At 49.7% G+C, this 24686-nt stretch overlaps 1 protein-coding gene across 5 annotated transcripts in view; it reads right to left on the minus strand.

The window, feature by feature from the left end:
* The window catches only part of Map6 (microtubule associated protein 6), a 68866-nt gene that overhangs the window by 7077 nt on the left and 37103 nt on the right, over window positions 1-24686 (minus strand). For 3 of the 5 annotated variants that reach the window (XM_052157882.1, XM_052157871.1, XM_052157863.1), the window contains 2 exons: window positions 13682-13895; window positions 11835-12031 (listed from right to left, as the gene is read on the minus strand). In XM_052157882.1, the coding sequence (XP_052013842.1) occupies window positions 11835-12031; window positions 13682-13895 (411 nt within the window). The remainder of the gene's footprint in view (window positions 1-11834; window positions 12032-13681; window positions 13896-24686) is intronic. The other 2 variants (XM_052157901.1, XM_052157892.1) reach the window with 1 other exon arrangement.

Consider the following 24686-nt stretch of genomic DNA (forward strand, 5'->3'; position numbering starts at 1 on the left):
GTCCTCAGCTCACTGCAGCTGCCCCGGAGAACCTGCCCTGACCCCAGTCATGGCCACAGGGTGGCTGCCAGCTCTCTGTCTCTTTTCTTAGTCAATTACTTACATACTCTTTTGGGCTAATCTTTCCCACGCTATCTGCAGCAGGTGTCCAGAGGGTGGGGACCAGGCCTGCTTTGCTCATGACTGTATCTTCTGCACCTTAAACAGGAGCTCACTCGGGGACCCAGTCAAACTATAAGGCTGACTGTTTTTCCAGTGAATGGACAAATGCGTATCTTTTCCATGCTAGGCTCTCCTACTTCAAATTAGCATTTCAAGAATGCATAAGACTTTGAGTCTCAGACACTTCACACACAGCCTCTTTTTTTGATGGAGACAGTCAAAGACTCTAGAGCACAGTGACACTGGATCCATTCTCCCAAAATCAGAAAGTGAAAATAGTTGTGGTGGCATGAGCCTATAATCCCAGCACTTGGAGGCTGAGGCAGGAAGATTTGTTGTGAGTTCAAAGCTATCTGAGGCTACATACTAAGTTCAAGGCCAGCTTGGACCACATGATAAACGCTTGTCTTAAAAACAAAACCCAGGGCTGGAAAGATGGCTCAGAGGTTAGGAGCACTGACTGCTCTTCCAGAGGTCCTGAGTTCAATTCCCAGCAACCACATGGTGGCTCACAACCATCTATAATGAGATCTGACACCCTCTTCTGGTGTGTCTGAAGACAGCAACAGTATATTTGTATAAATAAAATAATTCTAAAAAAAAAAAAACAAACCCAACACACATACATACATACATACACACACACACACACACACACACACACACCAAAACAAGACAAAAACAAAAACAAAACAAGAAAACCAATCCAGAATCCAGAAGTCGGAACTACTGAGTCCTGGCCTGGAGTAGCTGGGAAAGGAAATGCACTGGCCGCCACTAGTGTCCTCCTCCCCCACCCCTCCATGGGGCAATGCGCTCTACTGCATAGAGTCCTGCCCAGGAAAAGCCTGGATGGAGAAAAGCCTCATTAACTGAGCAAAAGCTGTGTGCCAGGCTGCGTCTTCGCGATACTGTGTTACATAATGTAAGAGACAAACTCACAGAGAGAAAAGTGTCAGGGCTGGCTCAAGACCCGAAGAGCAGACCTCAATCACTGACCTGGCTCCTTCCTAGCTGTGGGATGACGCCACAGACACACCAGTCTCTAGGCTGTGGTCTCCTAATCTATGAAAGGGGATTGGCCGATAGACTACTCAGTGTGACTCCTGGAACACAGGTCATATTTAAGGAATGGCAGACCAAAAGAGAGGCTCCCTGCTTGGGTGAGGGTGGGCAAGTAGTTTCCTCCATGGACAGCAAGCCCTGGGTGAGTGGGTGAGTGGGTGGCCAAGCGAAGAGCCAGGGACCAGGCCAACCATGCCAACACCACCTGGCTGTTGGATGGCAGACAGGCTGACGTCACAGCTTTGACCCTTCACCTGCCTACCTCCAGGGTCCCCACAGTCATGCTCGCATTTCCTGGGTACAACGGTTCCTAAGTTAGAGATGGGAACTACAACACCTGGGAGGCATTGCCACAGAAACTGTCTTTGGAAGGCTCGTTATTCTTAGGAAGATCCGTGGAGATGAGGGGGCCTCTCCTCTTCTCTCTCTCTGCCAGGACATGGTGGAGCATAATCACCATGGTTTTTGGCAGTTGTCTGCCCTTCCCCCTAGACCATTGGTGATGTCTCGTTCATCTTCCCCTTATTGAACAGACATGGAAGGGCAGTAACAGCTGGGGCGTGGCCTCTTTGTTCTCTGATTTATTTCTGTCTTTTACCCACTCATTGGCAAACTCTATGTTGTGTACACTCTACTCAGCCCTGGGCCAGGAGCGCAGAAGTGAGACCTAGGCTGTGTCTAGAGCAGCCCCAGATACACTGGTTAGCATACGCAGATCACAGTGTCAATCAGTTAACAGGAGCCTCACCAGCCCTGCCTAGCCTTAACCTAGAATGGCCTGTGTCTCTTCAAACAGATTCAAAGTTCTCTCTAGGATCAAAGATCACTTTGCCAGGAAGTCTTTCCTCTTTGTTCCATTCGAGGGTATCCCCACACAGCCAGACTACTGGTACCTGGGGCCATCAGGACTCCTGGTCTCTGCTGGCATCTTCCTGGCCCTAGCCACCTTTAGTGCTCTGGGGTGGGTATATCCTCCTGTGATACATCCCACCTTGGAATCTTAGTGGTTCTGAGATCTGGACAGTAACTGGTGTTTGGCTCTCTGGGGCCAACCATACTGCCTGCCCCAGAAGAGCCAGCAGTCATGTCCTTGCCACAGCCCCTCTCAGTAGCACACACCCTAAGAGCTTAGCAGCCTTCCCCAGCCAGACTACTCTTCCTTACAGGCCCCAGGCAGCTCCCACCAGAGCTCAGAACTGACAGCTAAACTGCAGGCGAAGCCTCCAAACAGAACACTTCTCAGTACCTTAACCGCACCTACCAACCGGCCTTCCTGCTCTCCTTGCCTGCCTGGCTAGGAGACCCACCTGGGGGATGAAGACTCCATTCTCTGGCCGCCTACCCAGTGAGACCATCTCTGACTCCCACTCTGTGCCCTCCTTCCTCCACAGCTGCTGCTCCCCTCAGGTGATAACTAGGCCGCAGCTGTCTCTAAACTGGGCCCTCTCAGGACTGGGACGATGCTTGCCGCTTTCCTCCCCTCTTTCCTTCCCCTAACATTTCACACATGCTTACGGAGTGTGTAGGACACAGGGAGGTGTGGCACAGGTGGGTACGCAGTAGGGGCTGGCATCCTAAATGGGGAGCTAAAAGGTAACTTGCGCCACATCAAATTCTAATGACCACGTAGAGAGGACACGCACATTTTCCTGGCTTTGTTTGCCTTGGGATCTCTGGTCCTCTTCAAGAGGGCTATTTAAGTTAGGAGAATCTTTGATAGGATACAGCTTTTTGTTTTCAAACGTACAGGCCCTGCAGCTTGGGATTGTTTTCACTCGAACTTCCTAGAGGAGGAAAGGAGGCTCAGAAGGGAAATATGAATTGCACAGACAGTACAAGCAATGCACGACTCCACGGAGGAGCTCGCGCCTCTCTGCAAATACCGAGACCCAAGTGCGTCTACCGCTCAGAACCAAGTCTGGCTCACACTGCGGCTGATTAGCCCTGGCTGTCTTCCATGACTTCTGCAGGACTCAGGCTCTGAGTTCTCCTGAGAAATGTGTCTTCTAAAACAGATCCCTAGGCAGTGCCAGCTCAGTGCCCCTTCTCCTCAGCCATGTTAGTTCAGTTCCTGAATTTGCCATGTTAGACTGTGGCATCCCCAAGTTTACCTCCAGCATGCAACACACCCTAACAGAGAAAACAGTTTCAGGAAGCAGCAGTTTCCTGGCTCAAGGGCTAGCCTACCTGAGCACAGTAGCAGAAGGGGCAGCAGCTGGGCAGAGTCCACCATGGTGGCTCACCACGGACAGATGAGAAGCTGGAATCACAGGTAGGGAGGGGGAGGCGGCATCCACAAGGCTTCCCCGCATGTGAGTGGGCCCCGTCCCCAATTTGCCTAGGAATCCTGGACTTCTGGAGAAAGGTGCTGTAGTCCCTGAGAAGGGGGCAGGGGAGGGCTGCTTACAGTAGGGTGCAGATGTTCTGGGATAGCAGGGATCCTAGCAGCATCCAAGGGCCAGTCCAAGAATGAGCTGTAGCACCAACCCCTGGCTTCAAACCCAGGCTCACACTCACAGGCTGTTTGATTTTGTGAGTCACTGAGTTTTGAGTTATCCCTTCAAAGAGCCTATTGTGAGACCAAGTCAGGTAAAAGCAAAATCAGTGCTTACCCCCTTCCTGTGGGCTGGACCAGCTCTGCATCTTAAAAAACCAGAGACCAGGGTCAGGTTCCTGGCTCCCAGATTCCTCTAAGTCTTGGGGGCTCCATCTCTCCACATCGGCATGGGCTTATGAGTCAGCTAAGTGGCTAAGGGGCCCTATAAATGTATTTATGTATTTATTTTAAAAAATCATTAAATATATTTTGTAGATTTGACCTTCTAAGAATGAAACGAATTCCCAGTTGTATATATAAGAGGTATTATCAAAAGTACCTTCTGTTGTTTTAACTCCAAGAAGGCGAAGTCAAGGGCAGAATTGATTCTTTGAATGGGTTGCCAAGAACCTGATAAACCTGCTATTGACTCTTTTAAAAATATAGTGCACTGGACTGAGGCTGCCAGACAGAAATGGCTCAGCTTGCATCTAACTCTGCACTCCTGGGAACCTGCAAATCGATCTTTTTGTGTGCCGCGCCCCCCTGCCCCCCATAAAGCGAAGGATAGTATCTTCAGCAATTAATCAAGGTCTGTTCCGGGTGTCCAGAGAGATTCCGTGTAAGCGCAAGGCCGGAATCTGCACTCAGAGGCGCTCAGAGAGGAGTGGCCCATGAAGGGCTGGAGCGGGGGTGGGGTGGGGTGGGGTGGGGTGGGCAGTGAGAGACATCTCTAGACAATCTGGATCTCTGTCCTGCTGTAGAGAGAGTGGCTTCTCCTCAAGTGGCTGCAGTTACCACACTGTGACTCGAGGAGGTGAGAGGGAGGAGACGGGAGAGAAGTGGTCGTAGCAAAGCATCGGGAATTAAACTATTGCCAAAGCGGTCCACCTTCCATCGGCCAGCATCAGTCTCTCACACTAAAACAGGGATGACTGGTGACAGGTGCCCTGGCCATCAGCATTCCCCAGCTGGCATCTGCAAGCTCTAGCACCAAATGGATTCTAAGAACACACTATTCCTGGCTGGCCCAATCGGTATTTCCTGAATTTGGAGACCACATCAATTTAGGTGGCGATATGGTCCAGTATTATAGCAATAACCAGCGTGATGGCAATATCTTGGAGGCTTTCAGAAATTTTGAGACTCGGCCAAGGTCACACAGCTAGAATAGCAGAGTTTGGGTTAGAAAACAGGGCTGCTGCCAGCTCAAATTCAGAGTGGGAGGTGGAAGGAGACACCTCTTTACCACACCAGAGGTGAGAGGACTCCACTCTGAGCAGGGAATGGGATGGGGCCACCTTTTAGGATTACTCCGAGCTGGGCAGCGGTGGAGCGCATCTTTAATCCCAGCAGAGGCAGAGGCAGGTGGATCTCTGAGTTGGAAGCCAGCATAGTCTACAGAATGAGTTTCAGGATAGCCAGTACCACACAGAGAAACCTTGTCTCAAAAACAAAACAAAACAAACAAAAGATCACTTTGTATTTGAGAGCTTGTGATTTTCTGAATTTAAGACTGCTTCGAAGAAGCATCAAGTGCACAGGGATGCCGGCCCAGAGGCAGCTGACCCAGAGGCTGGCCATCGCCAGGGCAGCTGACCTGGCTTTGTTGTTGGCGTGACGCGTTTGCCACAACCACTCCTTTCTTACGAGCAGGGGAACTTGGGAGGCAGAATGAAGCAGCCTTGTGGAGGCGCCGTGGTGTGTGGGCACACAGTGCTAATGGTCACTCACCCATCCACGCATTCAGGAGTCCCTCAACACTTCAGAAGACATTCTCTGTGGTAGACAGTGGGCAGGAAGCAGATGACAGAGGAGCTGACCCTTTCCCTGGAGGAGCATGATCCAGTTTTGGGGGTGGGGGGGCAGGACACACACATGTGAGCTGATGACACAGGACATGAGATGAGTTCCACAATGAAGACACACAGGGAGCATCTTACCCAGCCTGGAGGGTGCAGGCAAGGCTTCCCGGAGCGGTCCCCTGAGCCGAGTCTTGAAGGATGAGTTAGCCGGGTGAGAAGCAGGAGAAGGGCATTCTGGGTAGGAGGGACAGCGTGGGGAAGGCATGGAGGTGAGAAGCAGCATGGTGACTGAGAATAAGCTTCTGCAGGCCGTGGGAACCGGAGCTGATGGTTTCAAGCAGGGGATGACACGGGCAGACGCGCAAGCCCCTTTAAGAGCCCTCCAGCAGCACCAGCTCACAGCAGTGGCAATAATTTACCTATGTACTTGAAATTTCATTGCCCCCGGCAAGAGGCCTGAGACTCTCTGTTGAGACAGGTGAGTATGATCGCTAGCAAGCAAGTGGCCAAGAACCACTCACACGAGGACAGGGACAGACATTTCAGCTCAACTCCAGTGTTGGGAATAAAAACACCAAGGAGCAGCCTCCAGTCTGCAGCAGCGGGGATCGGACGCCCGTTTGATCATGGCTTCTCCAACACCAACTGTGTTGCTTAGGAACGGAGCATCCTCTGTATTCCATCACACAGTTGATAACAGAAGACCTGGTCCAATTCTGATTCCTCCCAGTTTGCATTGGATCCCAGTATCTAAAGGAAGTGCTGGGCAAGCTTGCTGGAGGGCTTGCGACGGCCAGGCCACGGCATAATTTTGTGTGCGTGCGTGCTTTGGGTGTAATTTTCCTTAAGGGTCCCACTTATTTGGCGCCTGATTCATCCCTGCCAGTCCTGAGCTTCCTGTCCTTCAGGCTGGCCCAAGCTGGCCTGGGCCTTCCCCTTGGAGCTAGCTACCCTTCCTCATCCGATACCTGGGCAATGCCTGCCTCACTGTGCTCATAGACAGACTGCTTTGTAAGCAGCTAAAGTATAAACTGTTGGGACATTATTCAGTCTGTGGACTCCAAAGAATCCAATAGCTGGAATTCTTTCAAGGCGGCTGTCTTCAGACATTCAGTCTCTTGTATAACTGGTTCTCAGTCAGCTGCATGTCTTCACTGAGGAAACCATCACGTACTATCCCGGTACTACACGGTACTGAAAAAAATCTGCCTAATGTCTGTGTCCCTTGCACTCTGGTGTCCCATTTCCACTCTAACTGTCCCTCCTTTTAGAGAAGGGTACAAAGACTCCATCATAGAGGCCAGTGACGGCCCAGCTTCCAGCTGCCAACTCCACAGTGTCTGAGGGCATTTTCCATCTCAGCCAAACTCCCTGAGAAAAGCCTGAGGCGGTTAGTCTTGCTCTCCTGATGCTGCCTGTACTGTAGGATGGCCTAAACGTTAGTGGGTACTGTGAGGCCTGCAGGTACTGGGACAATAACCTGGGGTACCTGCCAGACTGTGAAGTGTGGCCCAGGAAGGGCATGTCTGTCACCTTGGCCTCAGTGGTTCCCTCCATTGCCCAGGCTGTGCTGGGACAGGCTTTAGGGAGCAGTGGCCTGCTTCAACTGCTCGATGGCCTACAGGGTGTGTCCTGAAACTTTTTGAATCCTGAAATGTGAGCATTCCAGCGTTTGAGCAGTGCATCATCCTGGAAACTACCCCGAGGTACCACAGGGTCCACAGCCTTTGTGAGATGGGACTGACCCTGGGGGGAATCGCATCAAAAATATATACATCTGAAGCAAGAATTGCAAACTCACTTCTAACTAGTTTACAACAGTGACCTGTTCTAAAACTACCTGCCTGACTTAGTTGATGGTTATCTTAGGAATGTGATGTGAGTCAGGGGAGAGAGTCTTATGTTGGGGCTCTCGGCCGTGTGGGGAGCCACAGGTGTGTGGGCTCCAGCCGGGTCACCTGGCTGATACAGATGAAGCCAGGCTGGCCTGCTCTCTGACCTCCTGCCTCAGACAGTTCTTGCCCTGGGCCTGGTTCCGAGAGCATCTCTTCTTCTCTCACCGTCTGAGCTTACTCTTGGTGTCCTGATGCTCTGACGTGTATTTTCCTTCTTTTCTCTCTTTCTCCTCTGTCTGCACCTCTGATATCTCTTGTCCTATCTCCCAATCCTAATTAGTCTCTCCCTTAACCGAGGGGAAGGAAAACTGACTAACACCTATCTTTATCTGTTGAGATTTTGTCCTGTATCCTGGCTCATATAAAAGTAACAGGTGAGTGCAAATGTCTTCCACTCATCTGGAAAACAAATACTTAGAAATTTGAAAATATTAATACCCTGGATTGATTTTTCATATCACGTCCCCAAAGGCAGGGGTAGGGCCAGCAGTGGAAGTGCCGCCTTAGGGCTCTCGGGTAGGACAGGAAAGGACCTGTGGCTGTGGCATGGTGACGCAAGAAGCAGAATGGCAGGCATGCAGGGCGCGGATGCGACCTGGGTATGTGGAATGGAGCCCCAGTGAGTAGCCGCCCACAACCGAACACTAGGCCTTTCCGCCACAGAACTCTGCACTCTCCTGCCCTTGCTGCCCCCACCCTCGAGTGGACTACCCCCAGAACCTGAGCTCATCGGGTTCATGGCCCAGCCACACTTTGGCTTGGGCACATCCCTCTGTTTGGCATGCCTTGGGTCAACACCTACCCATCTGCTGAGTCCTTCCTCATCCATGGAACCAGCTAGCACAGACTCCTCCTCCATGCCCACTGTGATCAGAGGTACGGTCTCAGTCTCCTGGCTCCCCTAGTGCCTAGCACAGAGCCTGGCATACAATAGTATCCAATAGAAACATGTTGGAGAAATGACGGGATCAAAGTCTCTGTCTCCTGCTTTACTAGAAGGACAACAGAGTGAGCATGTGGTCCTTGCCCTGAGGTTTTCCACCGATCCCATCTCTTCCCAGCCCTGAATCTGCTCCCTTGCCCTGACACCTGCCCCACACGCCTGACCGGCGCACTTATATCCCCGCCCCCCCCTTCTTAGTGCCCTCCGACTGGAAGCTTTTTCTTATTTCCCACCCCCCCATGGGAAAAACTGTTCTCCATCGAGCTTCCAAGCTCCCCGACTCTCTGGGTCCTTGTCTGAGCCACTCTCCCGGCGATACTTTTCATTCCCATGTTGGGCACATGCACGGCACACTGAGACAACCCCTGGGTGCAACCTGTAACGTGACCGTGGATTAAATGAGTCAGCTAAGGTGCTTCTACACCCCTGCAAGAAGGAGGCCAGGGCCAACGCTGCTACTGCTGCTGCTGCCTCAGAATGGGAGAGCGAGGCAGCGGCTTCTCACAGCCATGAGGCAGCGAGTGGCTCAGGCGGTCACTGTTCCAGGGACATGGCATGAAAAGATTACACTACCTTGTTGGCCAGGGCGTCTCGGGGTCCATCTTCACCTTTCCCAACATTAGCTCTGACCGCTTGCAATTAGTCCCTGAGAGGCAATCTACAAGAGGCAAGCTGCATTATGGAGACCCTGGGGGAGCTTGCGGGGCCCAGCTCGTCTTGTCCAGAGAGGCTCAGATGCCAAAAGCTGTTGCCTTTAGACTACTCAGGCTGGGCCTCAGCAAGGAAATACGATCAAGAAAGTGGTGTTCGTCTTTAGCATTTATTTATAACTGGGGGAAAAAAACCCGTTGGTTTGCTTTCTGAGCAAGCACAGACCATGAGACGTCACAATCAATTGGCTATACATGAATTTTTTTTTGTCATTCTTTTACTAACATCAGGAATGATATAGCACCGAGAGAGGGGAGCACTACATGATACATAGACAATCTGTGGTATGCAACAAAACCCGGGCCACACAATCCTAATTAGACACTTCCTCTCTGCCTCGGTGTGACACAGCTTCTCCTGCTGTCTGGGAGCTGGGGCAGAGAACAGAAAGCTGGGCATAGCTTCCGGGAGTTTTGCAGACAGGCCAAGCTAAAAAAGTCTCCATTCTATCTACCTTGCCCCCGGGTGACTGGAGAACAGGAGGGGGATGTGCAGAGTGAGGAACAGGCTTGGTCACCTGCAGAGAGGTGACACCAAACACTGCTTGAGGAACTATGGTCAGTTTTGTCTAGTGCACTTGGGAGACGGAAAAAGACCTAGAGAGCTTTGTTTGTAAACAGTAGAAATCAAAGGATGCTTCTCGTCAGTGGGGTGAGACATTCAAGAGCTAACGGTGTTTGTTCGTTAGGTGGGTGTGTGAAAAAGAGGGGGACCCTGACAGCCTGAAAAGAACATTATCCAGGTCACCTAAAGCCTCAGGCAGGGCAGGGTAAGGAACTCGGCCCCTAAGACTCTGGGGGCCCTAGTGGTTAGCTATGTAAACTACAATGCGCACAACAACAATTCAACTCAGTCACAGCAGATGTGCCTCTGTCTGGGCAGTCATGTGCCTCTGTCTGGACGTGTTGCTATAGCAACCTGTCTGCTCACCGAGCCTGGCACAAGGTATGCAGCACATAAACACCGAATGATGAAGGATCCCTGTGCACTGTAAACTCTGACTTACTCCATCTATGAAACGCACGATTATTCTACGGGGAAATCAAAGTGTGGCTAACAGCAGATCCGACTGACACCTAGGCTTGAGGGGAACATGCACTGGATGTTACAGTTGGAGCACTTGATAGAGTTCTCTGGTAAACAGTAAGGCTGGCTAACAGGTAGCCAGGAACAGTAAGTACTGAGTGTTAGGTATTTCTGAACAGGCCTGTGAAACCTGTGAGTTGTGGTAACGAGACTCATTAATGTCTCTTCCTCCCTTCTCTAGCTTTTCTCCTACACAGTTTGTGCTCTGAGTCAGAAAAGATGGGACCAGGTTCTGCTCTAGACTTCATTTCTAGTTTGCTCTGCTGAAAACAAAGGCTTGCCCAGCAAGGGTATGACCATTTCCAAACAAGCAGTTTCACAAGGTGCAAACGAGCCTTCCCTGTCTGCGTGGAGAGACTGGGTTGGCTCTTTGGAGCTCCACCTTCCTAAACTGCAGGGACCTGAAGAGACCCAGGAGCCACCAGACCTGCCCTCTGAACCACTCGCCACTGGGGAAAGCAAGCTGGGGTGTACCGTCCCCCGCTACTCAGAACACTGAGCAAATAAGAACTTCTAGGACAGGAGCAACCTATATTTCACCAGGACATTTCTGGTGGACAGTTTGGGTTCCCTCATAAGTGAGGGGGGTGGGTTCCTTCCATAACCATTCCCTAATTCCTATAACACAACTCTAGGGGGCTTCGGCCCCACACACGCGACACTGCAACACGGAGCACATGGAGATCTGCTTCTAAGCATCGAAAGTCAAAGATGCTTGCTAAGCTCTTGGCAGGACTCGCCACGCACTCTGGCCAGATGCGCAGCACACTGACCACTCTGTGGAGCAGAGCAAGAGCTCAGGGCTACACACTCCATCTGCACACCGCAAGGACAGAAAGTCACAATAAGCATGTGATGTGCCGTCTCACACTTGACCATTCTCTCTTAACTAGGTATTCGGCACATCAGCAGGATGCTAAGGGCAGAGAAAAGGGGGCTCCCACCGCTCAGAGCTCCTCCTACGCCATCAACGGCATCCCAAATACTCACTCTGTCACTTCTGGCTGGCTTCAGCCAGTGGCCTATTATTTGATACACTATTCAAAGTCCACTGATAGGCACAAAACACAGGCACACACTCCTAACAGAGGTTCCAGGAGAGGGTTTCTTCTAGTTAATACACACAATTCCATTTCACTGACAGTAAGGCCAAGGTTGGTTTCTTGTTCTTTTGTCTTTAACATTTTCACAAGTTCTAACGGCTGAAGCCCCAGATGACCTTGGGCAGCATGCAAGCATCCAATAAACTTGGGAAAGAACATTTGCCTAAAGTTCAAAATGGTGTGATACAAACTATGGCGGGCTCACGGGAGGATGCCCTGCGGCAGACACTTCAAGTCCCAGCAGGAGCTGGGCTAGGCAGTAACTAAGACCTGACCCAACCCAGACCCACAGGAGGGGCACAGCCAGTGCACACTGCTTCCTGGCCTCCCTGGGGGCAAGTGGCTAGATGCTGTGCCACCTGTAGTAAGAGTCGGTGGCCTCAGAACCAACAACAGGACTCCTGGGACCCTCGCAACCAAGGCAGATGGGAAGTCTCTAATTAGTTTTGTGGCCTTTTGTTTGTTAGTTAGTTGGTTTAAATATAGAGGGTGAGGGAGGGGAGAAAAGGAAAGTGCGGTGACATTTACTCTTTCGCCTCGGCCAGTTTATTGTTCATCTCTTTGCTTTGCTCCTTGTCGTCGGGTTTGGTAGCACTGGGGCCCTCTGTGGTCTTTTTCTTGGCAGCCTGGCCCGACACCACCTGCTTGTCTTTGGCCTTCCTTGGGGGCTTATGGCTCGTTGAGGTCTTTTTTGGTTTGGAACTCTGAACACTAGGTTTCTCTACCTGCATGGAGAGACAGACAGACAGAGCACACACATAGAAACACAGAAGAGAGGGAGTGGGAGAAGGGATTTAGAGAAAGACATTGCAGTATTAACAAACGAGTCACGATAGTGGTTAGTGGCGGAGCAGACAGGACAGGATCTCAGTGTCTGGGCACCTGCCTTCTCTGGTCTGAATCCACAGGCAGCCTGGAGCAGAGCTCATCTGCCCTGTGCTCCCCACCCTGCCATTTCTCCCTGGGAGCAGGCCAGGTGGCTGGCGGGCTAGACAACGGTTACAGCATCTCTTGTCCCTCCTCCTTGGAGTTATTATGTCTCGTTCTGCTCAGGCCAGGGCATGAGGTTTGCTGCAGGGAGTGAGGCCAAGCTGTGCTTTGAACATCTCAGAGAGGAGACGCTCAGTCCTCCAGGTTCTGGACTAGAGATGCCAGGCAGGTGTTCACAGGGTCAAGCCACGGTGGATCCCTGGGGCCGTGAGGAACAACTAGTTCTGGAACAGCTCAGGTGTCAGGCAGGCAACGGGCACCAGTCAAATGCTTATCTCTGGCTGGATCTTGCCTGCTCCCCAGGTCAGTCACTCAGCCTCCAGGCCCCTCTTCTGGTCTGAAAGGGGCAGTCTTGCCTTCTCTTTCTTAGAGGACTCTGGGGCCACTGGCCTTGATGGGTCCACACAGCAAACCCTGCTGTCCAACCCTGATTTCCCCCTCCCCTTTCCTTCTTCAGCTGGACTCTTCTTTCATTCAATGTCAACTACATCCTGGGACCAATGTCATCTGTGGATGGACAGAGCTGATGCTGGGCCTCCTGGCAGGGCCAGTGACTTCATTGTGATTTGCTTGGATTGGGACGGCGTTTCCCGGGAGTGAAACGTTTGGTTCTAAAAGTAGGTGCATCCCAGACAAACTGGGTCAGGCAGTTACCTTAGCTGAAAGCTGGTCCTGACACAATGGAAGTGCCAAGTGAGTGCTACACTTAAGATCAAAAGGAGAGAAAGGCCACTTAAGCTTTGGAGCTATTTTGCTCCAAACATGTTCTGCTATTACACAAGTGGTATGTTCCCATTGCTGACACACAGCAAATGGGCCTGTGGGGCCACTCTGATAGCTCTGTCTAGCCTATCAATCCTCTCAACAAACCCATGCTGAGATGAAAATACGTTGAGCAATGTTAACATAAAAAACAAATTCAAGTCCTCATTCAGAAACTGCTACATTGGTAATAAATACCTGGGGACAGGCATGTTTCTGTCACACAGTGAACACTGTTGGGTGGCGCTCATCAGGGAAGGCTGACTGAAGGTGAATGTGTTTCAGAGCCTGGGAGGGAAGGAACAGCCCAGGGACTGGCGTGGGGTGGAGTGGGCAGCTGCCCAGCACAGTCAGGCTGTGCTGCGGGGCCAGAAAGTAAGTAGCACTGGGGTGAGGCTTGCCATTTCTCAAATACAGAGTCAGATGTGCCAAAGGCTAAGCCACTTTAATGTAATCCTCCTTTCTAATGTGCCCTTGAACCTTAACAGGACATACCCTGTTGGAGATGCCCCCGGGCGGGCCTGTGTACAGAGGGAGAAAGGCGTGGTCCATCAGGAGCTCCGGGGACCAGCCGGAGCCCCACGTCCTGCTCTCGGCAGGCTGTGTGGTGAGATCTGCCTTACCTTTGGGCACTCCTTGAAGGGCTCGCTGTAGAGGCTTCGTATTCTTCTGCGATCCATGGCCTTGTTGTCCGCCGCACTGGGCTTGTTAGCCTCCCCTTTGAACTGGGCGCTGTAGCTGGTCTCGTGAACCATCTTGTCATCTGGGGGCTTGTACTGGGGCTTGGCTTTGATTGGTTTCACAGGCTTGATGTCTGTCCATGCTCTGAATTCGTTCCTGTGAGTCAAAGAAAACATCAGTGACGAGAACTATCACACAGCAGAGAAACGTTCCCCACCCCAGCTACACCTGAAGCCAGCTCCTGACACATGCTGTGGGCTGACTGAGGGAGTGAGCCCACAGAGACCAACAGTTTCCTTTCTCTTAGAGTTGACCCAGGTCTGGAGATGGCAGTATAGATCTCAGAGAAAGAGCTCAGGGTCCTAGTCTTGGGGGACCCAGAACAACCACTCTCACCTTCAAGTCTTGTGTGCCCAAGCTCTAAAAGGAGACTGAGACACTGGCCCACCCAGTGCTTTGGGAGTCTAGCATGGGATGCCTGTGTGTGCAAGGCTAAAGAGCATTGGACTCACTGAGACAGGCATACTGCAACCTTGCCATCTTTTGTGTGATGGTCATTTGCTCAGGGCCCTGGGTTCCAGAGGCAGGAACTCTCTTGCTGACCTCCATCCTCCATCCTTTCTTTCCCTACTTTTCAGAGCAAAGAACCTTGACTGTCCCAAACAGGGTGATCTCTCCCTCCCTTGCTTCTTATGGCGCCAGAACACTAACAACCAGGTCCCTATAAATGGGAATCCCTGGGACATGTCTTAGTGCATAGCATGCCCCCCTCCCCCGCATCACTTGAACACTGTGTGTGCGCATGTTAGGATGGCCATCATGTACGTGTAAGTGGCTGTTATCCTGTCCCTAATGTGACTCCCATCTGCTCCCCGTCCGTGTTTCTCTGCACTGCAGCCTCTCTTGTGGCTCCCACTCAGCTGATTAGTGGTTCTAGGTATTGAACATAGGCCGCTCAGGTGCTAGGCAAGCGCCCCGTCTCTTAAGACTGCTCACAGCCCTCTTCTTACTTTCTACCTCATTAGGTTGCCCAAGACTTGAGCTCACTGTTGCTCAAGCTGGCTGTGAACGTGTCTGTCTCTGCCTGCTGAATAGCTGGGTAGCAGGATCCTGCCTGCACCACTAGGCCTGGCTATGTGGCTATTTTTTATTCTTTTATCTTTCCTTCTTTCCTTCCTTCCTTCCTTCCTTCCTTCCTTCCTTCCTTCCTTCCTTCCTTCCTTCCTTCCTTCCTTCCTTCCTTCCTTCCTTCCTCTCTCTCTCTCTCTCTCTCTCTCTCTCTCTCTCTCTCTCTCTCTCTCTCTCTCTCGACAGAGTTTCTCTTCACAGTCCTGGTATGGAGATAACCCAGTCAGTAAAGTGTTTGCCTTGTTTGCCTTGCAAGCACTGGGACCTGAGTTAGATCCCCAGAATCCTTGTTAAAGCAAGCAAGCAAGCAAACATTCTGGGCATGGTGGCATGTGCGTGTCACCCTGTGCTGCAGAGCCGAGAAGGGTGGAGTCATGGGGCTTGGTGACCAGCTAGCCTCATCTACTTGGTGAGTTCCAGGCCAATGAAAGATGGCGCCCGAGCAACAATGCTTGAGGCTGTCCCACGACCTCCACAAGCATGAGCACACACATGCACACGTGCACCCAAGCAAAAGTAAAAACAAAACCAAGAGAGCAAAGCTTCCTGCCCAGCCAAGCTGATAAAGACACGCTGTGTGGGTCCAACTCATAGACAGCAGAAGCAATGCCACACAGCTCAATGCCTTCAAGCCAAGCTCAACACAGGCCCCGCTGCTGGCCCAGGCTGGAAAAGAGAGGTGGGTCTTTAGGAGAAATCCACAGGCTTGGTGTGCTGGCACAAGCTTTTAGTCTTGGCAGTCTGGAGGAAGAGTTGGGGAGATCCTTGTGAGTTCCAGGCCAACCTGGTCTACACAGTTCAAAGACAGCTAAAGCTACATAGTGAGACCCTGTCTCAGAAAGAAAGGAGAAGGAGAAGTCGTCTCAGCTCTGGTCCTCTGGCCATTGAGGTGGATTGTCTCATTACAGGCCCCACTCGAGGGCTTAAAAACAGAATATGGATTCCTGTCAGAATCCACAGAAGCCACTGGTGGATAATTAGATAATAAATATATCTGGTTTTCATTCGAGGTGTTTAAGAAAAATTCTCTCAGCTGCCTTGAATCCCAGGCATGAATGCAGCCTCCGGCTTCCAGCCTTTGTTGTCACAGAGGAGATGTGTATGGTTATAGACAATCAGATCCGTATCCAACTATTATTATACTTCTGACCTCTGCACGTCAATATTCTGGTGCCCGGGGTGGGCAGAATCAGGACAGCGGCTTCCAGACCAGGCTTACTGCTGAGTGCACTTCAAGTCAGATTGCACAAAGCAGCATTCGGTGAGTGGCTGATGAATTGAGCCTCCGATATTGAACCCACTACAAACAGATGTTCGTTTACTTAGTAAAGCCCTGTCCCTCTAAAGCACATTTGGTGGTAGAGACCTAGGGCGGATTCTGAAAGAACAATTATAGAGGGGCAGACCACAGACAGCTGCTAGAACCCTGTCACTGCTGAACTGGGTCCCAAAAGAGGGAGGAGGGGGAAGCAGGCTGGAGCACGGGGACAGGGTGTGGCCTCGGAAAGGGAGAATTGTAAAGGAAGAGAATAGAAGCTGTTATTTTGTTTGCCGTTTATAAAGGACTGACATTTATGAGTAACAATAAAACAGGATTGTATGAGAAACAAGTTTTACTGGGTGAAGAAAACCTACACATTCCTCACAATGGCAGGGACTTAGAATAATGCATTGCTGCCAATTACCACCATGTAAAAATTTCATTTCTCTTCCCACAAGCCCCAGATTTATTTATTATGCATCTAAATCCTTGGGAAATCAAATTTTGTCCCCTAGCCTCCACACAATAAAATTTTCAACATCTCCCAGTTGCATTATGAAGGAAGAAGCCTGCACTTAACTCGTAATGGTCCCAAATCTTCCTACAGATTTTCATAAGTAATTTATGTTGCCATGGAAACATATCGGGTCTCTGTTCAAAAGTCATGTCTGCGTTTGCTATATTAACATGTCCTCCATGGAAGGAAGGAGGCTAGGTCATGAACCCTGGCACGGGCAGGCAATGAGCACTGTCAGCTGCCAAGTTCTTGTCAGGGCTGGTTAGAGGAGGGAGGCTGTGTAGATTAAAGGAAACGGAACAACCCTGGCCCTGGTGTTAGAGCAGCCTAGGGAGCCTTTGTTCTTGTAGAGGGAAGGGAAGACGGAATCCTGCAGAAACAGTGAGGTCAGAGCGCAGCTTTCTGATCAGAGGCTGGGCAACGGGCTTGCAAGCACCTCTCAGTGCTTTTGTGTGAAAGGCAGAAAGGATGCACACACTGAGAGTGCAGTGCTCTGGTCTGTAAGGAGTTCTATCCATTAAGATCTAACAAACTCATTGCACCGTGTGAATAGACCGTTGTAATCGTATTCTAAACAAGGAAAGAATTCTCTCTCTCTCTCTCTCTCTCTCTCTCTCTCTCTCTCTCTCTCTCTCTCTCTCTCCTGTGTTTCATGCATGGAAGGAAGACATGCGCAACAGCTGGGAATGACAGGTGTCAAGGCACCAGTGCCCTCATTAAGGAAGTGACATTTTGCACTATCTGCCATCAATGCCCTCTGGTAGGCTGCATGCAGCTCACAGGCCCCTGTGCACCTGGGAAACGGTCTGAAACAAAGAGAGCCCATGTGCACAGCCAGGGAAAGCCATGAGCACGACAGCTAAGAATAGAAACCAGGAAGCAGTTTAACTCCCCAGGGATCTGATAAAAAGCTTAGAGGAATGGAATTTAGGGAGGCTGTTGGAGATTTCGTGGATGTGCAAAGCCCAATATGTCCACATGTGGCACTAGTAATAAGCAACAGCAACAGTTGAGGGGAGAACTGGAAGGGCTGTCACGAACAGACTCAATACTGTTAAGATGGCAATTACCTAGAAATTGGTCTATGAATTAAAGCAGCCATTAACTATCCTAGCAGAGATCCTTGTAGAAAATGGAAAGCGCATATATATATATATATATATATATATGAAACACTTTTGAGAGTTTTGATACCTGATTTAAAACTTAGAATGCTATGGTAACCGAAGGCATTGCCCGCACGAGGACAGGCTACCGGGGAAATGAGGGAAAGAGAAGGAGAGCAGATGTGGCTCATGACAGACTCGCAATGGCGTATGGAGCAGACAGATTCTCGGGGACTGTGTGGGCCATTGCTAAAGGGCTGATAACTTGCAGCCTCAGCCACAGAGACTAGTCATATCAGGAAAGTGGCCAGCACCACCCACAGGCCCCTCTTTGGCCAGCACTCCCCACAGGCCCCTCCTTAGCCAGCACAACCCACAGGCCCCTCCTTGGCCAGCACCACCCACAGGCCCCTCCTTTGTTTCAAGAAATGTTTGTTAAACATTTCCCATGAAGCCCCTGGCTTACAGATGTGGTTTACAGATGTGGTCAGTTTACTCAGGACAGATGTGCCAAAGTGGCTCATAGAGAAAAGGATAAAGGTCTCAACAATGCTGGGAAAGATGGATAGCCAAATGGAAAGGGTCTCTGCTGCTCACTCACGCCATGGACGAGAATGAATTAGAAATGGATTATAAACCTAAAAACAACAACAGAAAACTCCCTGAAAAACCTCAAAGCTTCTAACTCTAAAAATCATAAATCTGTAAGAAAAATAGACAGACAGAAAACAAACAAACAAACAACAAACAAACAAACAAACCAGAAGAATGTCTTTGTGACCTCAGAGTAGGCAAATATTTCTTGGGTAGGGGACAAACATACACACACACACACATACACACACACACACACACACACAGGTGGGGAAGAAAGATAAATTTAGATTATCACAATTAAGCACTTTTAAAAGTCAGGTATGAGGGCTGGAGAGAGAGGCTGGAGAGAGAGAGAGGACCTAGCTGCTGAGAACACTTGTTGTGACTCTAGCCACCCATACGGTGGCTCACGACCACCCATGGCTCCAGTTCCAGAGGATCCAATGAACATGCACAGGTACATGCAGGCAAAACATTCATACACGCAAAATAAAAATAAATCTTTACAAAGGCCAGGTGCGATAACAGCCCAGTCCTGTGAGTCTAGTATGCAGAGACCAAGACAGGAGCGTTCCTGGGCCAACCTGAACACCAGACTCAAAAACAAAGCAGTAGGTAAACCGAACAAAGACCTCAGATAAGGAAATGATGAGAATATTGTCTTAATTTCCAAGATATCTTTGATACCATGAGGGAAATGAAAGACAAGTCGTGCTCTGGGAGCAAACGCTGGCTGAACAATTCTGAGGAAGAGCTATACACAGAATACATAAAGATCGCTTTGAACTCACTAAGGCAAGCCACCCAATTTCAACACGGGAGAACCAGGAACACTTCACTAGAGAAGGGGCACACAAGCTCGTAAGAGATGCTCAGTGCTATGAATAGTTAAGAAAATACAAATTAATGCCACAGTGTGACACCAGCTGACACTCTAACAAGACTGCAATGCAGAACACAGGCGATGCCCACTGCTACGGAGGACGTGGTGCAACTGGACCGTGAATACATTTCTGAGGAGAATGCACAATGGGTCGCCACATCAGAAAAAGGGTTGTTTTTAAGTTGAGCATACACATAGCACGTGACCTAGCAATTCTAGTCCTATGCTGAAAAAAGTAAGCCAAAACATACGTGTGCAAGCAATGTGTCCATGAGTTTTAATAGCATTAATCACAGCAGTCCAAAAGCCAGACACGGCTCACAAGTCCAATTGACAAGTGAAAACACAAAACAGGTCTCTGCATACAACTCTGCTCAGCAGCTGAAAGAAACGACTCATAGAGATACCAGGTCAACTGAGGGGCCAAGGAGGTGCTCAGTCAGTAGAGTATTGCACACACCTAAGAGCCTGAGTTTGGACTCTCAGTATATATAAGTGTGGGCACAGCAATGGCACTGGGGAAGTGGAGGCAAGAAGATCCCTGGGGCTAAGGGCTTGCTATCCTGCCACTCTAGCCAAGTGGAGGACTCTACCATGTTCAGTGTGAGACTGTCTCAGAAATGATAGCAGAGACTGAGCACTTGGTCTATACACACACAGGCACATACGACATGTACACACACATGTGCTTGCACATGCCACATACACACATCATGCACACATGTGTTTGCATACACCATACCCATAGCATGCACATGCACACACCACATACATAGTATGCACACGCACATACCACACACACATGTGCTTTCATACATTACACACATTTATACCCTGTATGCGTGTATACATGTGCTTGCATGCATACATACACCATGCATGCAAGCACAAACACGTAAAAAGGATAAACGAAAGAAAACCAACAAAAAATAGTAATGCTATGTAATTGCATTTGTATTAAATTTCTAGAAAGACAAACCCATAAAGACAGAAAGAGCAGTAGTTGTTTTGGTATGGAGTGATGGGGGGGTGGCTGTCTTTTGGACACAATTGCCTATGTTCACCAAATTTCATCAGAATAGTCACAAGGGGCTGGGGAGATGGCTCTGTGGTTCGGAGTACTTGCTCCTTTTGCAGAGGACTGGGTTTGGGCTCCAGAACCCACATCAGTTGGTTCACTCACAGCTGCGTGTGGCTCCAGTGGCCTCCAGAGATCTGCATGCACATGGTACATATGCAGACAAGCAGGCGCGCGCGCTGTGCGCGTGCATGCATGCACACACACACACACACACACACACACACACACACACGCGCGCGCGCGCACACACAAGTAAATTTTAAAAATAAATTGATAGTGGGTAAGTGAATTTATACTTTGATAAAGTTGTTTCAAAATCCAGATTAGTCAGGTGGTAATGGCACAGACCTTTAAGCCAGGCAGAGGCAGAGGCAGAGACAGGAGGGTCTCTGAGTTGGAGGCCAGCCTGGTCTACAGAGTGAGTTCTGGGACAACCAGGGCTACACAGGGAGACCCTGTCTCAAAACAACAACAACAACAACAACAACAACAAATGGCATCTATATATATATTTATGATTTTCTTTGCATTTCATTTGCAGCCAAGTCTTTAAGCTACAAGGAATCACACCTGCACTTATGTAGACTGACAAGGAAGACAAAGCCCGCCAGTGCCCACCGCTGGTGAGGAGGTGGGACAGACCGGTATGATCTTGAGGCACCAGGGGGCTGCAGAGAGCATGGGGTGGGGTGGGGTGGGGAGACCAGTATGATCCAGAGGCACCAGGGGGCTGCGGAGAGTGGGGGGGGTGGGAGGGTGCATTATTGATTACTTGTGCAGTGTGTGAATTAATGAGGAGAGCATTGTTATCCCTTGGGCTGGCAATTCCAACTTAGGTCTTAAGAAAGACCTGTGAGTCGGGCAGTGGTGGTGCAGCATTTAGGAAGCAGAGGCAGGAAGATTTCTTTCTTTCTTTCTTTCCTTCTTCTTTTTTTTTTTTTCCGAGATAGGGTTTCTCTGTGTAGTCCTGGCTGTCCTGGAACTCACTCTGTAGACCAGGCTGGCCTCGAACTCAGAAATCCGCCTGCCTCTGCCTCCCAGTGTGCTGGGACTACAGGTGTGTGCCACCACCGCCTGGCTGGCAGGAGGATTTCTGAGTTCGAGGCCAGCCTGGTCTACAGAGTGAGTTCCAGGACAGCCAGGGCTATACAGAAAAACCCTGTCTTGAAAAAACCCAACCCAACCCCCCCCCCCCCCAAAGAATGTCTTCTAAGGCCAAAGGCCAACATAGGGGGACAGGACTCAATCTCAGAATTTACTGCATAGTATTGGTTGCAAAGATACTAAATCAATGACCCCCAAATGCCTTTTTTTTCTGTTTGTAATTGATAGAGGTGATTTCAATTCAGTTCTGCATCTTGGGGCCACACTCTCTGATCTGAGGTGGTGGGTGGGAGCCTTGGAGCACTTCAAAGAAAGTGTAGCCTAGGGCTTGGCCTCTGGTGAGGGAATTACACACCTCTGTAAGGCACAAGCAAACCTTTATGGTTCAATTTCTTTTTCTTTCTACACAGCAATACTACTTCCACTAAGTTTTCAGGCCTCTGTTCACTCCGAGAGAAGTAACAGATATATTCAGAGTTTTCAGCATCTAGGGAAATGTAATGTTAGGCTTTAAGAAGGGAGAAGAGATGGAGTTCAAGAGAGAGACATTGAGTTGACTCCTCCTCCAGGCCAGAGATTTATTAACATCCAGCGGGCAGGACTCAGAGTGTGTAAACAAAGCATTTACTTCTAAGTTTCCAAGGGAAGGGGAGGTCTTGCATCATAAGGAAGCAGGCTTAGTTAACATGTGACTTATGATACTATATGATAAAGGTTGGGGAGTGGGAAACTTTCTCTGAGTATGAAGTGGGGTTCAGTTCAACATGACAGTGGTCAGCCTGCCTCAGGCTTCCAGATGGCAGGTGTGTGTGCATGCGTGCATGTGAGCGTGCATGTGAGCGTGCAGGCTGGCTGTGTTTTTGCCTGGTTTGAAGTCCTGTCTATTTAGGGCCTGTGTACCTTGAAGGCTCAGGTTCTCCAACATTTCCAGCCTTTTTGTTTATATCAAAAAGAACCAGAGGCAGGCTGGAGAGATGGCTCAGTGGTTAAGAGCACTGACTGCTCTTCCAAAGGTCCTGAGTTCAACTCCCAGCAACCACATGGTGGCTCACAACCATCTGTAATGGGATCTGATGCCCTCTTCTGGTGTGTCTGAAGACAGCTACAGTGTGCTCATTTATTTATTTATGAAATAAATAAATAAATCTAAAAAAAAAGAAAAGAAAAATCTATTTAAAAAAAAAAAAAGAACCAGAGGAGTGATTTTATTAAAAAGGAGATGGGGCGGGTATTAGTGGGTGTTGAAATCAGTCCAGCTACTTCCTGCTGAATTGGAGCATTGTTGGAATTGGAGACCCCTGCCTCATGGTGGGTAGTAACATGGTGGTCTTTGGGTATTCATTCATCAAGAGGACACTGTCGACTTGTAAAACATTTGGAGCTGGATTTGCTGACTTCTGGAAGAAATGAACTCTATAAGTTTATGGAGAAGAGTAAGGGCCAAGGTAAATAGAATCTCAAAGGGTAGAATAGGCACCATTGGAGGAAGGACCTACAGGACCAGGCTTGGGCTGTACCGACTCCCTGAATGATACTTTGATAGCTATGGATTTTGATATATGTCAGGTTGGAGGAGGTTGTCGGAGAAGGCAGCAGGACCTCTCTAGGTAGCCTTGGCTGTCTTGGAACTCACTGTAGCCTTCAAACTCATAGAGGAGAGCTGCCTGCCTCTGCCTCCCAAAAGCTGGGAATATGGGAGTGAGCCACCACGCCCAGCAGTAAAGACTGATTTCTAGTGGGGCTGTCATGAGTGTTTCTAAGGTTACTCCAGCTGAGTGATAGACAGATGGGTGGAGAGTAATAAAGATTTCCGCCTTTTTGAGAGCCTTTGTGTTGCATATACAACTTGGTAGTTGTGTCCCAGGTTAAACATGTGAGCAGTCATCTACTAGGGAACACATCACTGTTTGTGGCCACTTTAGGAGTAGACCCCATTTGGGGTATTTTCTGGGCCAGTAGCCACCAACTGATAAGGGAGCAGAACGACTGGCCTCACACATTTCCCGAGATGGAGATGCTTCCCCAAGCCCAAGCTAGTGGTAGCACTAGCATCAGAGTGTAAGAAAATAGCAAGAATGGGAGAGATTCAAAGGACAAGAAATTTGGTTAGCTGGTCTGCACACAGTGGGTTCTTTAGGCAGATTGAATGAGGGAGGGAATTGAAGAATCTTAGGAAATTCATGACATTGGAAGGCTCTGCTAAAGCACTCCCTGCCTTTCAAAAGATCGACTCCACCCTGAAGGAAGCAAGGAGACTCTCATGCAGAGTAAGAGAGGGTGTGTAAGGAAAACCGCCACCCAGAACAGGGGGTGTCTCAGGGCCTCCCCATCAATCTTCAGTTATCTGTTTGGTTGGGATGTCTTCTGAAGAGGGATTTTACATCTGTCACCGGTTCACAGGACTGCACTATCCGAGGCAAGCTGCTGGACTCCTCCAGTGCTGGAGTGCTTGCCTCAAGGATGTTGGGTTACACACAAACGTAGGCAATAAATGGCTATTTGAGGGGTGAGGATAGCCCATCACGATGCAGCTTTGGACCTGCAACAGTTTAATGTCCACAATCATCACAGTTTTAAACAGTGTTTAAACCAGCTCTGGATGTTAACGCAGGAGCAGTGGCTCCCTGCTCTCCTCCCCGCCCCTCCCCACCAGGTTCATGGTTCTCTCTGATGGCCCAGCATCACATTTTGTGTGGCAGAGGTCAAACACTGTCCCCCAGTGGTAGGAACCCTTATTCTTGATACAGATGAAGTTGAAAGGGAATTTATGATCGCCACAGTAGGCAGCAAGCTGGAGGCTGTGAAGAAATAATCCAGCCTTACCAGACAAAGCAAGGTGCCTACCTTTGAGGAATGAAGTCCTGTATCATGAGGAAGTAGGCTTACTTAATATCTTTCCTATACCATATGACCAAGCTGGGGAACAGGACATACATGATTGTACTGGCTGGTTTTGTGTGTCAACTTGACACAGGCTGGAGTTATCACAGAGAAAGGAGTTTCAGATGGGGAAGTACTTCCATGAGATTCAGCTGTGGGGCAGTTTCTCAATTAGTGATCAAGGGGGAGGGCCCCTTGTGGGTGGTGCCATCCCTGGGCTGGTGTTCTTGGGTTCTATAAGAGAGCAGGCTGAGTAAGCCAGGGGAAGCAAGCCAGTAAGAAACATCCCTCCATGGTCTCTGCATCAGCTCCTGCTTTCTGACTTTCTTGAGTTCCAGTCCTGACTTCCTTTAGTGATGAACAGCTGCGTGGAAGTTTAAGCTAAATAAA

The sequence above is a fragment of the Apodemus sylvaticus genome, chromosome 1, assembly GCF_947179515.1.
Source record: "Apodemus sylvaticus chromosome 1, mApoSyl1.1, whole genome shotgun sequence".
Classification (NCBI taxonomy): domain Eukaryota; kingdom Metazoa; phylum Chordata; class Mammalia; order Rodentia; family Muridae; genus Apodemus; species Apodemus sylvaticus.